Consider the following 20,505-nt stretch of genomic DNA (forward strand, 5'->3'; position numbering starts at 1 on the left):
ATTTTTATTATTCTCTCACTCAACAGAAGCAATAATAGTAATTATACCAAATTAAAATGACATTTCCCTGACTGTCCATCTGGGTGGGGAAGCTTCATGTGTCCACCTCTGTTTTCTAATCACTGACCCCTTTGATGTGGTGCTGAACAGTAGGCCTGCTGCTAACGTCTATAGTTTGCATTCAATCTTATAGTTAACATATGACTAACATTTATTTAGTTGATTAACAAATCAAATGCTGTTTAATTAATGGACTAATCAAACAACTTTTCCTGCTTTGGTTTCATTTTTCTCTGCGCGCTGCAATCATGCAATCTACACTCTTACAAATCATGGTTTGTCAAGGGTTCTTTAGTAAAGAAAATGCTTCTATATAGAACCATGAACACTCAAAAAAGCCCTTTGCATGATTAAATGTTTTTTTGCACGGTGAAATGGTTCTTTAGATTGATGGGGAATGTGAAAAGGATATCAAGCTGTACGATGTCAAGCTTGTAACAATAGAAGAACACTTCTTGGTGATATACAGAACCATTTTCAAAGACGTTCTATGTAAAACCATGTACAAAACATTCTCCATATATAAACACATAAAGAACCCTTGAAGACTCTGCAACAAACAATTTCTTCTTTTATGGTGCAGCAAAATTCATAGTATTCCACTGATGTCACAATTGTGCTGCCACCATTTTGGTAGGCAACATCAGGTTCATTGCAGCAGTACTGTGGTGATTTGTAATGAGATCAGTGATATAATGACCAATCCAGCAAAAGCAGTAAAATGCGTGGTTGTTATTGGGGTTTTTTTTTGTATTTTTTATTTTTTTTGGATGACTATTTAAAATCTAATTTTAAAGTGTATTAACTCATATAATTGAGTGTATTGCCTTGTTTTTGCCGTATTTTATTTGATTTGTTGCTGTAGTCATAACAATCTAAATGGCTGGGATTTCCCGCTGTGTTATTAGCACCCCATCCCAAACTGTATACTAGATAAGACATATACCATAAGAAATGCACTCATTAGCGTAGTAGGTGAAGAAGTGTGTGGTTTGGGACGTGGTGTTAGATCAGCCAGTGAGATACGTTCAACAGCTGCTTTGGTTTGCTGCTTGTTAGCTGCTCATTAAACATCTCCAAACAAGGTTAAGGTATTTGTTGAGTGAGGATGTGTTTATTGAGGTAAATTAATGCAATATGGAGGTAGGCTGATGTTGGCTTCGTATTCGCCAACTTTTGTAATTTGTTCTACGTTTAGGGAACCTCAGTGTAACTGCAGCACCATTAAAGCTGACTTCAGCTTTATATGTGTCTATGACTTTACTGTTTAAGAGCTGTGGCAGCTTTGGTAGCTACTTTTATTAGTTTTTATAAAATCATGGATTGGAATTTTCTAAACTCTGAAGATGTGCAGGTTATAGCTATGGATCCAGTCTACCAATCTAAGTTATTCATCTCCTTGTAGCATTTTCTGGAGACTGCATCTAAAGTGTCCACTCTGCATGTTTTTCGTAGTCAGTCTGATCTGATTTTGCTGTTTTACTTTTGGTCTTCAGCCTCCTGCAGGGTTGTAGCTACAGTAGCAGTGATGAGAAGCTCTATCAGAGCACAGTCAGAGTTACAGCTTGCCTACCAACATGGCAATGTGGTCTTCTTAACGACGCAATCAAATACAATGAATAACAGAGGCCATATTGCCCCTATATTCCCCGTAGTGTATTGCAACCACAGAATCACTGTGTGGATCTTATGAACGTTATGAAGCAATATAAAGTACATGGGAAATAAAAAATTACAGTGAGTAATCCAAGTGCCGCAGCCATCTAACTGGTGACCCTGTTGTTGAACATAAGAACGTGAGTGTACCCTGGGATGGCTGGGAGTGAAAGAAAGCTTAACTGTCCCCTCTCTCTGGCTGAGTAGGATGGTCCTACCTCTCCACCGTTACTCAGCATGATGCTAGCCAACACAACATCTGTTAGCTGACGTGGGAATGGGCAGTTAGCATTCTCCTCCAAGCATGTTGAGCTATCTAATGGCGTTGGAAAAATTCAAAAGCTGCAGTAGTGTCACTCAGTGGAAACGTGCTAGCCTTCACCTTCCTATCTTAAGTAGCATGATGTGATGGACCAGCTAGCAGATGGGAAATGGCCATGACAAAAATTCTGTAAAAATCCTGATTCTGATTTAATTAGATCACATTACATTTCATGAAATCTCAGATTTCTCCATGATTTAATTTCATCAAATTGTTTTGGCATAATAGATAAAAAAATACACTGAATAGCAAAAATTTTGTAGAATTGTATAGTGGAATATAGACAATAAAAACAATGCAGCAGGCTTTGTTTTTTTTTGTTTTTTTTTTACGTTTACGTTTGAACATGGAACAGTTATCATTATTTTTAGTCACCAACGTGTTTTTTTTTTTTTCAAAATGTGCTTTGTTGTCTCCTCAGGGTCAGGCGGACCTGTTGAAGCACGCGCGGGCCGAGGTGCTGGAGAACCTGAAGCAGGTGCATTACGCCGCGCTTACCTGCAACCTGGCCAAGGGTGGCCAGTCCGCAACCCCGTCCACAGGCTCCGACTCCAGGCCCCGGCGCAGCCTGGAGGCAATCCCGGAGAAGGCTGTAGGGGAGGAGGACATCAGCGATGACGAGGAGAACTAAAGGGCTTTGTTATTCCTTTTACAAGCCCCAAATCCCTGAACCCAGATACCAATCGCTCCCTCCTAAGCCTGAATTGGTTTGAAAGGAGCAGAGCGGTTAGTGGTCAAGCTGTATGTGGCCCACAAGCCAAGTTTTGAAGGGATAGTGTTGTAATACAGGAGCAATGGCCTTAAACTCCGCCAAGATGTCCTTTAATGTCTCTGCCCACACTTTTTTCAGTGTTTATACCTTTTGGGCAAACTGCCTCAACTCACGGTGAACTTCTGTCCAAGATCCCAAACCATAAACCCATGCTACACCAGATGCGTCCTGACTCCGCCTAACCCCGCCTCCAAATCCCAGGGCCTGTGAATTGCTGTGCTAGTATTGATGCGACAGTGACAGGATTCACTGCGTTGTCCTAAAGATGTGCACTTAAGGAGCCTCCCTCCATGACCGCCTATAAGCACAAAAACGGTTTTTGAGGACCCGAAACTGGAGCCAAGAATGATTAGCGAGTGAAAGATAGAGCGCGAGAGAGAGAAAGAGAAAGATCAAATGAGCCGAGCTGTTTACAATAACGAACTAATTTGTGTTTCGTCTGCCGAAATAGCTTGTATATACAACATAAATATTTGAAATATATATATAAATATATATATATATATATATATATGGAGATCTGTTACCTTTTTTTGCTATGTGCACCATTTTAATTGATGAGATTTATTTTGTTAAGAGAAAATGGCTGTTTTAAAGAGTTACAATTTTATTTGTGTGAAGGGTGGGCAGAACTGGGCTGATGGAACATGGCCAGTTGGTCAGCCCCAAGTTCTGCAAAAGGTGTGTTTTTTTTGTTTGTTGTTTTTTTTTTGTTTGTTTTGTTTTTTTTATTTTCTATGGAGAGTGAATGTGAGTCTTTAGATGGAATATACTGTACCTTTCAAATACAACCAGCAGCAAACTGTATGTGTGAAAGAGAGAAAAAAGGAAGCTCCTGGATATTTTGAAGGACACGGTTATGCTTCTAAATCATTCCTGGAAAAAAAAAAAGTAATTCTATTTATGGATACTGTTAAACATGATAGTGCCTCGTTGCTAACGATTTTTGTCTATTGGTGGGGTGGGAGGGGTTTGCTAGAGAGAAATCTGATTCCTCTGCCTGTTCGGCTAAAGCTAAGCCTGCCCAGTGCCAACCTGCCAGTTCATCGCTTATAGTTGGTTAGTATTCATCTCCGACTCATCCCATTGGTCGTCTCACCGTGCCGATCTACTGTTGGACCCAGTGAACCACTTCCATCAGATTTTACAACTTCTTACCAGAGATTTAACTGGACGTTTGAAAAAAAAAAGGAAAAAATGTTGTTTCATACATTTCAGTGCTGTAACAGTTTGTGTATTTTTAAGCGTAGTGAACCATTTATACCAGTTGGGGGGATAGTTTCAAATACCGGATTTGTTTTACTCCGTTAAAAGCCCAAAAGCTCTGAAATAAACTACGTCAAATACATTCTCTTAACTGTGTGTTGTCAGATGTTCTTTGGAAAGTGGCATGATCCTCCCAATCCACCAACCATAGAGACTGAGGCCCAATTCAGTTAAGGAATTTCAGCTTTCTGACAGGTTAGCCACACAATGGGTGTGTCTCAAAACCTAGTGAGCTCTCTAAGTAGCTGCTGTCTACATAGGCAGCTGTCTAAGTAGGCAGCGTTTCAACCGTCATATGCTGCCTACTGAGGTCTCTCATTTTGGCCCAATATCGAGAGAGCATCGGATGTTTCCTCAGCTGCTGAGGCAATCCCGCGATGCAGTGCGGCGCAACTTTTGTTTGACGATGGCGGGCAGAAGCGCTTCACCAAGCAGCGACGCCATCTTCAAATGTAAATTATTCAGATTTTCTGGGGTATTTATCTGTTTTCTAGTCATAAAGGTGCACAAATAGCCTATACTTTCCGCGTTTGACCACAACTCTTGTCTATTTTGCTGTTTCATTCAGAGCTAATACAATTAAAATCGCTATATAAACCGCCAGAGCAGATCCATGTTGGCTAACTGTGATTCTGACGGCTGAGGTAAGTAACGCCGGTCTCGTGCAGTGGGCGGGAACAAGCGGCGACGTCACTGCTGTCAAACTAGAGCGTCTCATTTATCTGTCTTATAAGGATAGATGACGGTTGGAACGCTGCCTACTTAGGCCCAATCCCATTTCAGCCCTCGCCCCTACCACTTAGCCCTTAGCTCTCTGTTTTGCGCGTTCACGTCTAGGGTAAGGGTGTCCCAATTTTAGTTGAGATAGAGGGGTAGGGCGACGTGTTAGGGCTACACGGCCCTCCAAACGGAGATTTTACAGAGGCAAACTCCAAACGGAGTGATATGAGAAAAAAGAATAACCGACAAGATGGCTGCGCGAGCGACCGAAGAAACCCACAGATGTGAGACTTCTCCGTTAAAAAAATTACGATAACTACTGTATTATCTTAGTTTAATGTCGTTTCAATGTGTGATGGTCATTTTCTTCATAACAAGCACAAAAAAAATCGCTAATAGCATGCTAATTTCTCAGTAGCTAGCTAACTTTCCCGTTCCACCTTAAATAGTCCGGCAGTATTGACGCCAGAAGCGCCAGAATGTAACTGCTGCACCATTTAAGGTGGAACGGGAAAATTCGAACAAGAAGCTAGCGAATAGATGACTTCAGCTTCCGTCACCAAATAATTGGAGTGGGTGATGATAAATGATTGTCTTATTCCCCTCTTTGAAAGCATTTGATGCGCTAAATGTAACTAAATCCAGCAGCGAGGAGCTGAACCTTCTCTGCCCTCACTGAAGACGCGCTGGGTCGCCTGCAGAGCAGCGCTAGTAGCCTGTTAATGAAGCAATGTTTTGTTTTTTTTGTTTTTTTTTGAGGGTTGTCCCATTTCGTAGGGCAAGTTTTTAACCACTACCCCTTGTAACTCAGTTCCAAGGGGTTAGGGTGACACTCGAAAACAAGGGGTAGGGTTAAAAAGAAGAAATGGGATTGGGCCTTAGACAGCAGCCTATGTAGACAACGGCTACTTAGAGAGCTCACTAGGTTTTGATACACACCCATTGTGTTGTTATCACAAATAACAGCGCAGGTAGACCACTCTTGAGCTGATTTGACATCAGAACTTACTGTTAAAAAAACGAATAATATTAAACAAACAGAAATTGGTAGGAAGGTGTGCCAAGGGAGAAGAAAACTAATGTACAAGCTATTGGTCTACTGCATTTCACAATACCATTATACCACGTCTGATTATAAAAGAACCCCAGTACCCAAATTGCATTGTGACTGCATGCAAGATTGTTGCAAGTGTGATACATAGCTAGCTGCTTAGCTACATTTTTAATCTTGGCTTGCAGGGCAGATCAGTTTCAGTGGAGAACGTCGCCCAGTTTTAGCTGGTCACCTTGTATTTACAGTGATACTACCGCAGACGGTGACTTCAGAGAGCAAGACTGTAGCTCAGTTGCACATATACTGAGGAGTGAGTGCAGTTGACATCATCATAAGAGGTATGAGAACAGTCCTCTGCTTTCCATAGGTTAAAACCAAGGGGTTCAACAGTAAATGCAGTGAAAGAAGCATGGACAGCATGTGATTGGCAAAAAGCACCTTGTATGGTAACGGAATGCAAAAGGAGATGCAAAACCACCCACGTTGCATGTTGTTTTTGGTGGAATTCCCCTCAAAAGAGCCTTTCTCACACTGTAAAACCCCTTTAAATCCAGAAGGGACCAGCTGACCGGAGGAAAAGCAGCCTCTTTGAACGTGAAATAGCCTTAAATCACTGTCTTCTGTCAACATTTTAGGTTTTCGTAGATACACAGTAATGACACCTTTGAGAAATGATATACACACACTCTACCTGGGATTTAGCTCAAGGCAATTAAATGAATCACGAACTTGCACAACTGCCATTATAAATGACGAATTCAGCAAGTGGCTCGAACCACATTGCTCAATAGATCGCTTTAGGCCGGGCAAAAGCAAGACAGGCCTTTCTCTGCTAGATATACAGCCACCCCACAGGACGGAGGCAAATCTTTCACCGGCTGGCATGATACTGGCAGGCTGAAAGCACTGCTATTGATTGCAAGACTGCTCACAAATGCTAGAGGGGGAAGAGCCTGAGGATGTCTAGGTTTGGCTCGCTGTCACTCTGTTGAATGACACACTCTTACTGCAGTTGCACTGGTTGCTTCATGTTTTGAAGTGTTAAAGGAAAGATCACAGCTCACCCCACCCAAAAAAAATGCTAACACGACTATCGTCAAATGAAATATAGCGTGGAGCATTTAGCATGATGTCATCAGCAGTGTTAACACCTCATTGCTCAGACAAGTCAGTGAGCACCTTCCATTAATAGAGTTCAGTTTATGTCCCATTACCTTTTTAAAAGCAAGAAAGTGACTTATACACACACACATTTACATTATAAGAACAAAAGTATTGGGACACACCTCTTAAATCATTTAATTCAGGTGTTTCATTCACTACCATTGCCACAGGTGTATAAAATCAAGCACATAGCCATGCAGTCTGCCTTTACACATTTGTGGTGCTGTAATAGGATGACACTGTTGCAAGTCAGTTGGCTAAATTTCTTCCCTCCTAGAAATTTCACAATCAGCTGTGAGTGTTATAATTGAAAAGTGAAAGCATTTAGGAACCACAGCAACTCAGACCATGTTAAGTTATAGAGTGCGGTTGCAAATGCCAGGAGAACATTACCTGCCTGACTGCATTGTGACAACTGTAAAGTTTGGTGGAGGAGGAATAATGCTATGGGGTTGTTTTTCAGGGATTGGCCAAGACCCCTTAGTTCCAGTGAAGGGAAATCTTAATGCTTCAGACCAAGACATTTTGGGCGACTGTGTGCTTCCGTCTTTGTGGGAATAGTCTGGAGAAGAACCTTTTCTGTTCCAGCATGACTGAGCCCCAGTGCACATAGCAAGGTCCATAAAGGTCATGGCTGGGTGAGTTTGGTGTGGAAGAACTTGACTGACCTACACAGAACCCTGACCTCAACCCCATCAAACAACTTGGGGTGAATGGGCAAAAATTCTCAAAGACACACTCCAAAATCTTGTAGAAAGCTGTAAACATTGATTGGGCAGCCTGAGGTGAGAAAATAACATTTTCTGTAGCTTAAGCACTTACTTTGATTAAGTCTGTCAAAAAAAATCAAAGAAAAAATACATTTTGAAAAATGTTTTAGGGCCTAAAGTGAACTCACAGAAAGTGCCAGTGTGGATATTCGCCAGAAGTAGCTGCTCGGAGGATAAATCAGTCCACTAGTCACACCAAGAAAGCACTGGCCAACAACTTCAGCAGAGAAAAGCTTGCTGCTACTGCCAAGACTTCCAGACTGACCACACAAATCACTTCCCTCACGGTGACTCTGTAGAGCAAAGCCAAAAACTTTCAATTTTCTTAACTCCATTAGTTCCATTCACTTGGGCTGCTGGAAACTGCTGGAATTGAACAGCCCCAGACTGATGCACGTTTTGTGTGTTGGCTAGTTAAGCTAACCTGAGCAAGACAACAGTCATCACAGCATGTAAATCTTTACAATTTTTGAATTTGTGTCAAAAAATGATCATGTTTGAATGTAAATTACGTCCGGCGTAATAAAAATTGCTGAAAAAAGTCGACACTTTCCACGTTTAGGATTGAGGGATAATTGTACCTCATAATCTAAAAGCTTCCATACAGAAATCTGATATATAGCAATATAAGGATTTCAAATGTATGATATATATATTGGCATATATGGATTTTCCTTGTGTTTAGGAAAGAAAATAGTTCTATACAGAACCGTGACCACTCCAGGAACCCTCTGCATGTTTAAATGGTTCTTTGCATGGTGAAATGGTTCATAAGATTGATGGAGAATGTGCTGTAGATAGTGTACATAGCACCAAAAAGGGTTCTTCTGTTGTATACAAGCTTGACACCGTAACAATAGTAGAACCTTTTTGGTGCTATATAGAACCCTTTTCAAAAAAGTTCTACTGCAGCACATCTGAAGAACACATTTACAATGCAGAGGGTTCTTTGAGTGTTCACTGTTCAAAATAAAACCATTTTCTTTACTAAACAACCTTAAAGAACCACGTTTCTTCATTTTCATTGGCATTTTACACCAAAGCACTCTTAATTATACAAAAACACAAAACTCTGGATTCCCTTTAACATTATATCTTTTATTTCACAACTTCCTTTTTAAAATGGCGCTCTGATTTGCACCATTAACATTTGTGTGCAGCATTCCTTCAAAAGGGAGGAGAACACAGAACCATCCAACAGTGTGATTTGTGACAATTCTAGCTTCATTTGCGATGGATGGCTTTGTAAATGTTATCACAAAGGACGACTGTACGGCTGTAAAAGTGGCTGTGAGGAGGTTTTGTAGTTGGCTGGTTGTCAGGGTTAGTTTAGAGTGGACTACATTAGCGAGGCAGACGCGGTGCCGACTGCAGCTTTGGATTCTGCGTTGGATCAACGCTGTTGAGTGAGGGGGGAACATTAACACAACCATCCGACAATTAATGACAACATGAAATCTTATCCAAACACACACAGTGCCAGTTTGTACCTCAGCCAAACGGCAGAGTCTGGGTTTACACGTGCGCCTATGCCTGCGAACCTGACGCTGAATATATCAGCTTGTTTTATGCCCCATCTTGAATATTTGCCCTTCTAAGATCCTGACTGTGGTGCAAAGCGTTTTAAGAGATGGCACTGAAAAAAAAAAAACAAAAGCAGGAAAAACAGAACAGATCTACTCCAGTTCTGTAACAAATCCAGCCTGAAATTCCACAGAATTTCATGTAAAGCAACATAAGGTCAAGCAAAGTAATGTAGCTAAGTTCAGTGATAACAATAGCAGCCACATGTAGCTTATTGCTGACATAAGAACAATGAGTAGCTATTTGAACACAGCGGCATTGTGATCTTAACCTTTTTATGTTTTTCAAGAGTTTAGCTAAATAACAAAAAAGGTGTGAAAATTTCATGAGCATTAATTAAGTGCATTGATTTCAACAAACTTTGCCAAACATGCTAGTTATCTAATTTTTTTTTTGCAATAACTCTGGTATAATATATAAAATATATCTGGTATAATTGTGTTTACTTTTTGTGGCTGTACTGTTTATGGTTGGCAAGAGCTGTGAAAATAATTTGGTGATTTAATATTTGCTGAGAAATAAATGAGCGTTCCAGGTAGGGCTGAAAGATTAATAGTTTTTATATCATAATTGCAATTTAAGTGTAATTTTCGAATCGCAAGAGCTGCAATTTTTTTTAATCATAGCCTATAAAATCAAAAACGTCTTAAGTTTTAGGAGGGGAAATTTAACCTAATAACACAGAGCTTGTGAACTGCCTGTAGACGAGTTAGATCAATTATAGACAACCAAACCTCCATGTGTTGCGACATCACAACCACAACTTACCGACTGTCGGCACACTACATTGAGGGGTCAAGCAATGTAAAATATGAAAATAATCGCAATTAAATCCCAGTCTCAATATTAGTCAGAAAAATCGCAATTAGATATTTTGCTGAAATCGTTCAGCCCTAGTTCCAACCAAATTAGTTACTAACATAATCACACATGTCTGCTACCAAACTGAGCGAAGAACATGCCTTTGCTGACCATAAACAAACAAAACAACTTGATTTTGGCTTGAATTCATACTAGCCATATCTCTGAATGTGGACACTTCATAGTGCATTGAGCTAATAATCACCTACTACGTATAAGGTAGTGAAGCTTTCGCTACAGTCTGTGTTCTCACGTTTTCAGCACAACCAATCTTTTTAGATTTTATTGGCAGCAAAATATCATTGGAGTAGGGATTTTATAGAAAATGGTACATCAGAATATGCCTGTGTTCTTTTTTTGAAGACCCTAGCGTAAGTTGTGACCCCCCAGGCTGAGAATCATTAGTCTAAACACTGTGCTTTTGGGGTCGCTTGATAATTTATGCTGAATGCCCTCTGGTGAATTTAGGAGACAAAACACTGACTTGGAAATGTGATGTTTATTGCAGTTTTGTATCTTTTTATTTATTTTCTTTGCACATACTTGACAAAAGTGAACTTGATTTCTCATTTCATCTGATAGCCCTAGTTGAGGAGTTAGCTAGCTTGCTAACCCTGCTGAAAATGTGTTGGTTTATGCTGGTCTGGTGTTGGTTTAAGCAGCATACCAGGATCATTAACACAACATGTGCTGGTTTTGCTGGTGACCACTTATGCTGGCCTGTGCTCATTTTTCTAGCAGGGAACAAAGCGGCATCCACTGCAAGTGTCTAACGTTGTTCTTCCGGTATCAGTTTGAGCATGGTTCTTTGAGATGGTCACCTTAAGTAAAATACATTCATTAAAAAAAACTCATTTTAAAGCTTAGAGGTTTTTAAAGGACAAAAAAATACCAGCACTGGTATCAGACCATACTCAAGGTTTTAATATTAAAGAAGAAAAAGTGGTATCGTGCCATCTCTAGTGTTTGTATTGTACTCTCTGTTCTACAGCAGCAGCAGCAGCAGTCAAGCCAAAGCACTTAAAATCCGGGCTGAATAAGCGGAGCCAAGGCAGACAGACTTTATCAAGTCCTCACAATACATTTATTTTTATGTGCACCAGTCGTTTTTCAGCCAGACGGCCTCGAAGTTCAGACAGCGCTCTTTCATAAAAGCGCTGCAATTCCATTTCCACGCCAAGTCCAAATCAGAGTGGATGTGGAGGCCGGACCTGGCACGGCACTTCGCCACTTGCCCTTTGATTCTCTCGCTGATGGCTTTGATCCCCCTCGCAGACCCAGGCCCTGGTCCAATCAACCCTTCAATTCCACAAACCACAGTCTTTTTTTAGCAAGCCCACCATTTTGATTCTTTCTGTCCCCCCCCCCGGGGCCTGCCGTCATAGACTCTCAATTACTATCATTGGTCGGCCGGGCCTTTTTTCCGTCTACTTTGATTGAAGAGGAGTTACAGTAACGTACCATTCAAAATGGCCTGCTTTGCGGCTGGCTCAGATGAAACCCTGGAGCCAGACGTGTTCTGCACATCCCTTTTTTTCTCTGGGAAATGTTTCACGCTCGGCTAGCCACTAAACTGACCTCCCTGAGTCACCCCGGTTACTCTATGGTGGGCGGCTTTGTTGCAAGGGTGGGGGCGGGGCCTCCAGATCCACTTAAGAGAAGTGGGACGCCCGCCTGCGGACCCAGCGCTGGGATCATGACCAGGACACTAACACAAGTCCCTTGGGGAAGGAATACAAACAGCTAGCAAATAGGCTCCATACACACATGCGCTGCACGGCTTGTGTTGCTAATGGGGGCCTCTTTCTCCAATTCATAGCCGTTTAAAAGGCATTCAGACTACAGCTGCTTTGCCTCACGGCGCAGCGACATTGGCCGAGAAAGTGGACAGACGCCCACGGCCCACTGAACAACACCTGGTTTTCCTCAAATGTAACAGATGCCCAGCTTAAGCTAGACAATTATTAAGACAGTTAATGTGGCACAAATCACGATCTCTTGGCTCAGGTATGTAAAATGTTTAAAGAACTGTAGAAACATGGCTATTTTGTTTGTAATGTTAGCAAAGAAACCTGTCCAAAGAGTTATTATAAGGAAATGGATCACCCCTGTTCAAATGTAAGCTTCAAAAGAGCCCAACGGCAAAGATTTTTCTGGGCAGTTGACGTCCACAGCATAGCACAGTCCAATATTCTCCTTGCTGATATACACAATTTTAACCTTGCTGCAAAAGTAGATGATCAATCAAGACATGTTTGGTGTCTAAAGCTGGCTTTTTCAGTTTCACACTGGAGCTAAGAGGCTAATGTAGCTAATAAATAAAGGAAGCTTCTGTTCACCAGTTAGCATTGTGCATGCCTAGATGACATACTTGCCTCAAAAGTAAAGGAAAACAAATTAATACATGATTAAAACATGATTAAAGCAATAGATTTAAAAGAGAAAATCCTTAAAAATCAAATTAAAAAGATAATTTTAAATTAGGATAAAAAATGCCGTTACAGAGGGAAAAGGGCTAGAAACACTAACTGAGCTGCTCAGATAGAAACATTTTGAGCCTGGATTTATAAGTGTCCACTGTTGGGGCTCTTCTAATGCTTTCTGTCCACTGGTTCCATTTAAGACCAGCATCGTAGCTAAACACTGCTTCCCCATGTTTAGTCTTTACTTTCAGCAGGACTAACTGACCAGTTCCTAATGATCTGAGAGTTCTGCTCGGCTCATATCGCTGCAACATATGAAACAAATATGCTAGTCCTGCACCATTCAGCGATTTATAGACCAGTAATAGTATCTGAAAGTCTATTCTGTAACAGACTGGTAGGCAGTGTAAGGATTTGAGAATTCTGAATCAGCTGAAGTTGTCATTGCCTTTTTTGGGAGTGCAGCTAGGAGACCATTACAGTAATCAATCCTGCTAGGAATAAAGGCATGGATGAGTTTCTCCAGGTCTGCTTTAGTGAGACAATCTCTGATCTTGTTGATGTTCTTAAGGTGATAAAAAGCTGATTTAGTAAGTGCTTTGACATGACGGCTAAAACTGAGATCAGAGTCCACCAGTACACCAAGGTTACATACTAGTTCCTTAGAGTTTAAGGCTCTTGAATCCAGATAGGCAGCTAGGCTGTACCTCTTATTGCTATTCAAAATAAAATAATCTCTGTTTTATCTTTTATTCAACTGCAGAAAGTTTGGTTCCATCCAGTTAGTGATGAGCTCAAGGCACTTACAAAGTGAGTCAAGGGGCCCATAGTTGTTTGGGGAGAGGGCCAAGTAGATCTGAGTATCATCTGCATAGCTGTGGTAAGATATCCCATAGTCGTGAAGTATATGGCCAAGAAGCATGTATAAATTCCTGAGTGGCCCAGGAATTGAACCCTGGGAGACAACACAGGTCACTGGCACTCACAAATATTATGTTAAATTTCCACAAAGTAGTCCCTTCCTTGCAGGTATGAACATAAATCCACAAAAGCATTGGACCTCAGGAAGAAATAATGCAAGAAAAATGTAGCATATGAGCCCTTTATTCAAATGTAATTTCAAATGTAGTTTCTTACGCTGTATGACATACTATTATCTATAAAAATGTGCAAAATTACAACACATAGCTAAAAGAAAACTTCCTGAAAGGCTCAACTGTTTTTGTTTTTATTTGTGTTTTGGCTGTTTTTAAAGGCCTTCATAACATGTTTCAGAGCAGACTAATAAATTGAGCATCATGGAGGCCCAAAAGGACTGGAATTACCCATGCTTCACTTAGTTTCTGATTACAAGGATGTTTACGCAAAAACATATTCCTGAGGGGAATAAGGAGTCATGTGATCCACAGCTATGATGAGCTTCAAAGCTGAAATGGTCAGAGTGAATTATCAGGGTCGTAATACTAAGGGCTGTGACCTTTGTGTATATCAGTCAAGGGTGCCGATGCCGTCTTCATGACCATGATGTAACCATAAATGAATCATCGCAAATAAACTCTGTGAGCATCCAAAAGCAACAAAATGTGCCGACTTTGTGACTTTGACTGTATGGTGCCCCCACCGGGCCATTTCTCATTGAAATGCAGACAGTCCTGGGACTGGGTGGGTGGGTTCTCTTAAGGTGCTCCATTAACAGAGCCTTACAGGACCTTATCCGAACAGTATTTCTCAGTCAATAGTACAATGACTGCTTGTTCCGAGTCCAACAGTGTGGCCCTTTCTTTGGCCCGGAGCCGCGGCCGCACTTCGTCTGAAGCCGTGCTGGTTCCCAGCCGAGATATTCCAGAGCAGGACAACAGAGCTCTATTTATGTCTACCCGGCGTAATGCTGTAGACTTGAACAGGGCTGGTAACAATAGACAAGCCTGAACTCACTAGGCCCGGTGTTCTGGGTCAAAATCTATCAAGTAGGACAGCTTGATTTACTGGTTTAATTTAACATTATGGAAGCACCTCTGGCTTTGGGTGCACTAGATTTGAATGTTTTAAAGCAATAGTTTGACATATAAAAAGGATTCATTTTATCACAAATATAGTCCATCAGCTAAGACATGTTTGGTGTCTAAGTTTTGCTTCTTTAGTCTTTTTACTGGAGCGATGAGGCTAATTGCTAACAATTAATATAAGCTTATACTTCTAAGCACTTGCATTGTGCTAACTGCATGTTGAAATCATCACGTTTGTTAGAGGGTAATGATATGGCAAAAATCTCATATCACGATACTTGAAAACATTAAACCACAATACACAATATGTATCATGATATTTTGGTTTTCTGGGGTATGAAAGAACAAAGAAAAAAAGCCTTCATTTTTGCAACCCCATTTCCAAAAATGTTGGAATGCTTTGCAGAATGTGAATAAAAATAGAATGCAATGATGTGTTAATCATGTAAACCATATTTTTAAAGGAAAATACTGTGAAGACAACAGAGCAAATGCTGAAACTAAGAAATTGTATTGTTTTTTGAAAAATATATGCTTATTTTGAATTTGATGCCAACAACATGTTCCAAAAAAGTTGGGATGGGGGCTTGTTTACCACCATGTTTTATCACCTCTTATTTTAAAAAACACTCTGTAAGCGTTTGGGAACTGAGGAGACACTGCTGTAGTTTTGAAAGTGAAATGTTTTCCCGTTCTTGTTTGATAGAGGATTTCACCTGCTCAATAGTTGAGCAGGTGAGCTGGCCTGCTCAAAAACGGGGTCTCTTTTGTCATATTTTTCATTTCATAATGTGCCAAATGTTATCAGTGGTGACAGGTCTGGACTGCAGGCAGGCCAGTTTAGCACCCAGACTCTTTTAATACAGAGCAATGCTGTTGTAATACATGCAGAATATGATTTTACATTGTCTTGCTGAAATAAGCAAATACGTCCCTGAAAAAGACGTCAACAAGCTGAGTGGTCTTCAGCTCAGAGGACACAGCATCTATGATTTCCAAAAAGAATTTCAAATGTTGATTTGTCAGACCACAGGACACTTTTCCACTTCACCTCAGTCCATTTTAAATGAGCTTGGGCCCAGAGAAGTTGGCAGCATTTCTGGATCCTGTTTATATATATATATATGTATCCTGTTTATATATAGTTTCTATATATAGAGTTTTAACTTGCATTTGTGGATGCAGCAACAAACTGTTTTTATAGACAGTGGTTTTCAGAAGTGCTCCTGAGCCCATGCAGTGATTTCCACCACAGAATCATGTCTGTTTTTTATGCAGTGCTGCCTGAGGGCCCAAAGATCACAGCCAGCAAATACTGGTCTTGTCTTGTTATTCTTGAATTGTTGCACTATTTGCTCGTGCAGTCTTTCACAGAGCAGTGAACCCCTCCCCATCTTTACCTCTGAAAAACTCAGCCTCTGGGATGCTTATTTATAAATATGTTACTGACCTGTTGCCAATTACCCACCAGGTGTTTTTACATAACTTTACCAGCCTTTTGTTGCCCCCATCGCACCTTTTTTGAAACATGTCGTTGGCATCAAATTCAAAATGGGCAAATATTTTTCAAAAAACATTTAATACAATTTCTCCGTTTCCACATTTGATATGTTGTCTTTGTACTATTTTCAATTAAATATAGGGTTTAAATGATTTGCACATCATTGCATTTTGTTTTTATTTACATTTTGCGAAGCGTCACAATTTTTTTGGAAAGGGGGTTGTAAAAGATACTATCAAAAACAATTAATAAAGCGATTTGCTAATGAAGCATGCACTTGTTTAGTGTTCTCTCAATACTGACAACATCAGCAAAATGCTCCGAAAAGTATATTAAAGCAATAAGCCACAAGAGGCCCAAGTGGCTTATTGATTGTATAAAACGGCAGACAACATAAAATATGATAAAATACACAATTTTTCAGAAAATAATTAAAAATTATAAATAAATAAGTTATTATTAATAATAATCTACATAAGTATTACGCCAAGAAATGTAGTTACTTTAGAGTATGGTATCATTGCCAAGCAACCTTTTGTCGTATAACAATGAACATTTGATAACACAGCACTGTTTAATGCAAAGACTTTTGCTTTAAGTACTTTTTAGTCACCAAATTATCACTGTGAAGTGTGAAGTAAGTACTTTAATTCAAGCCTGTGACATTAATGATGGAGTTTAGGCTGTTTGCTATCTTTTAGCCTGTTAGCTAGCTGACCAGTCTAGTTCTAGTTAAGAACATAAGTTGTAAGCCGCACAGTTTAAACAAAAATGGGTTCTTCGTCAATATACTGGGTGGTCCAACCATAATTTATAACTTTAATGTGAATGGGTGGAACTACTGTCGACTGAACAAATGGATTTATGCAAATGTGTATGTGTGTCTGCCCTGTGATGAACTGGCGACCTGTCCAGGGTGTATCCTGCCTTCCGCCCAATGACCGCTGGGATAGGCTCCAGCACCCCCTGCAACCCAGAAGGATAAGTGGTTTAGAAAATGTGTTTGTGTTGGTTCTTGTGACATCACAAAAACAATGGAATCAAAATGGGCTGCTTTTGAAGCTTTGTATCCATTTATACAACACTTAGTTCCGGTCATGCAAGCTGATTGGTTGAGAAGCGTTCTAACCGTGCTGTTATTTCACTGTAACAACACGACTTTGACAGCTGTAGGAGACGCTCAAGCCATTTGAATGTTTTTACTTCTTACTTTGCACACAAACAGAAAATGGATACTTTTAAGATTACATTTCACTCACAACCAAGTTTCAGAACTGTCATTACCACTGAGCAAGCTTTTTAGTCGGCAGCTGTGAGAGAAGAACACCTACACAACCTGGAATTAGCCAGAAATGAATTGAATACCATTCGCCAAACGTGTAGTCTCATCTTCAGAGTCTGACCAAATCAGACTGAGCCATAAAACTACCGCAATATCAAGTTTAGCTCAGTTTTGTCAATTTTTGCTAGATTAATATTAATGTTGTTTTGTTCCAGCCAGTCTGTAAAGCATCTTACAGCCCATTTTGTTTGGTGAATGGTATTCAGTTCATTTCTGGCTGATTCCAGGTTGTTTAGATGTTCTTCTGTCACAGCTGCTGACTGAAAAGCTTGCTCAGTGGTGATGACAGTTTCGGAATTTAGTGTAAGGAGCTGGAGAACGAACTGCTGGCTGTGCAGATAACACACTCGCTCTCGTGTTCTATTGCTTAAATATGGACTGCACGGAGTCAGGAGTGAATGGTATGTTTTGAAACTACATCAAATGTGAGAAAATCTCAACTTGCTTATGCGGTTTTTGACACTGCACCTTGTTATCTATAACAGGATACAGGCAGAATTGAGGCTTCAACACTCTAGAAATGGTCCACTACTACTGTTTTTAGCTTGCTCATAAGCTTCCATTACTGCTAGCTACATTAGCCTTGTAGCTACAGGGATAAACTAAAGAAGTAAACACCATGTCTTGGCTGACATGGTACATTTTGGGCAAGGGGAAAAGTGTAAATTAGATTTTTAGCAGAACAGTTGCTTTAAAGGTGTGTATATCTGCTTTAGCATCAACCTGCATGTATCTGTTAGCTTTAACTTAGCATATGCAGACGGATAAATTAGCTTCTGGTACAGAATTAAAAGTGTGGCAGGTGCTTTTGCTCAACCAGATCTGCTGGTGAGCCGTTTAAATGAGGAAGGATATTTCAATAGTTGCACAAACAGCTGGTGCAATAGGCGAGGACATCGCTGAGGCAAATATCTCAACAGAGATATTGTTATTGCGATGTTTCATCACCCCTGCAGGCCTACTTCCTTCAGTGAGTAATGCTAGTGTTGCTAATAATGAATGAAGGAAGCAAATAGCCAACAATTAACATTATAAAAATCATAAAAATCAGATCATACTAATTGATGGTTACTGTCCTCCATTCATTGTTAGCAAAATAGCATGTTTAGTCGAGCTGTTCCTTTCCAGGGGCCCATATCTGCTTGAGACTTTCTTCAAGATGGCCGTTAATGATTGGGTTCAAGTAGCTTCCATCGGAGTGTTCGTTAATTAAAACGAAAACCCCTCGAGCTGCATATCGGAATAGGTTTATAACCGTTCAGAATCTCTCCTCTTGAACATAACGCGTCATTCCTTACCTTTTTCATCACGCTTCATTATACATTCATTTACACCTCTGTGAAGGAGTAAATATGGAGTGCCACGTGTTTGCCTACAGCTCAAAAACACTTCCCACGAGGCAGGCAGGAGCGGTAAATGTTTATGCGGAGAGAAAGGGCACAGGCACAACTCGCTGCTTCTCGAAAATTGTCTCTGACTCACGGCTGGCAGCATGTCTCCTCGGCTCTGTTGCCTCCAGTCAGTCAGTGACCACAAGGCCTCATGTAGATGCAGCGTCATTCTATTCTTGTGGCTTGCGTGGGTTAAAGCAGTAGTTTGGTGAAAAAACAAATCTTTTTACTTCAAATGTAGTCGGTCAGCCAGGAGAAGTGATGGAAGCTTAAGACTACCAGTTAGCATTGTACAGCTGCTGGCCTACATCAGCACACCTGCCTCAAACCTCGCTGATCACTAACAGACTTGCTCATGTGCTGTTTGACACTGGACACACTGAAAAAGATGGTTTGTGAAGGATTCTTAAGTAACAGCCGTGGTTCTATTTAGAACCACGAGTTCTATATTAACCATTTCACGTTTAGTTCTTTGATGGAGAATGTGCTGTAGAAAATGGTTTAATATATCACTGAAAAGGGCTCTTCTATTGTGATGATGTGCAAACTTGTGCAGTACTCACTTGAAAAGATGGTTTTTCAAAGGTTCTTTAGTAAGAAAAGGTTCTATATTGAACCATGAACACTCATAGAACCCTTTGCATGATCAAAGGGTTCTTTAAATCATGAAATGGTTCTTCACATTGATGGAAATGTGCTGTATATGGTTCTATATTGAATCTTTTTAAAAAGCGTTCTATGCGGCACCAAAGGGTGTCTTTCTATGGTTACAAGCTTAACATTGTAACAATAGCAGAACCCTTTTTGGTGCCCTATTGAGCCCTATTTGAAATTGTTCTATATAGCACTAAAAAGGGTTCTCCTATTGTGATGATGTCAAGCTTGTAACACTTAAAGATGGTTCTTCATGGGTTCTTTAGAAACAAAAAAGGTTCTATATCAAACCATGAACACTCATAGAACCCTTTGCATGATTAAAGCGTTCTTTGCATTGTGAAAGGGTTCTTCCCATTGATGAAGAATGTGCTGTATATGGTTCTATGTAGAACCTTTTTGAAAATGGTTCTATAGCCACCAAAAAGGGTTCTTCTATTGTGATGTCAAGCTTGTAATACTTAAAGATGGTTCTTCATGGGTTCTTTAGAAACAAAAAAGGTTCTATATCAAACCATGAACACTCACAGAACCCTTTGCACAAATAAGTGTTCTTTGCATTGTGAAAGCGTTCTTCACATTGATAGAAAATGTGCTGTATGTGGTTCTATATGGCACCAAAAAGTGTCCTTCTATGGTTGCAAGCTTAACATAGTAACAACAGCAGAACACATTTTGGTGCTATATAGAACCATTTTCAAAAAAGGTTCTATATAGAACCAACTATAGCACATCTTTATTAATCTGAAGAACACTTTCACAATGCAGAGAACCCTTTAATCATGCAAAGGGTGCTTTGAGCATTTATAGTGTATATAGAACCATTTTCTTTACTAAAGAACCCTTTTTTTAAGTGTGTACATTAAGAAAAGACAGTTTTTTTTTCAGTGAACAAAAAGGTTTTAAAGGTTTGAAGAGTTTTTTAAATAGTTTTTTCAAACAATAGTTTGTCATTTTAT

General features: G+C 40.1%; 1 protein-coding gene across 4 annotated transcripts in view; it reads left to right on the forward strand.

The window, feature by feature from the left end:
- The window catches only part of LOC118798750 (inactive phospholipase C-like protein 2), an 85,238-nt gene extending 81,071 nt beyond the window's left edge, over positions 1 to 4,167 (forward strand). For all 4 annotated transcript variants that reach the window (XM_036558282.1, XM_036558283.1, XM_036558285.1 and 1 more), the window contains exon 7: positions 2,460 to 4,167. In XM_036558282.1, coding sequence (XP_036414175.1) covers positions 2,460 to 2,669 — 210 coding nt within the window. In that variant the 3' untranslated portion in view covers positions 2,670 to 4,167. The remainder of the gene's footprint in view (positions 1 to 2,459) is intronic.
- The last annotated feature ends 16,338 nt before the right edge of the window (positions 4,168 to 20,505 follow it).

Source organism: Colossoma macropomum, unplaced genomic scaffold (assembly GCF_904425465.1).
Source record: "Colossoma macropomum unplaced genomic scaffold, Colossoma_macropomum, whole genome shotgun sequence".
Lineage (NCBI taxonomy): Eukaryota > Metazoa > Chordata > Actinopteri > Characiformes > Serrasalmidae > Colossoma > Colossoma macropomum.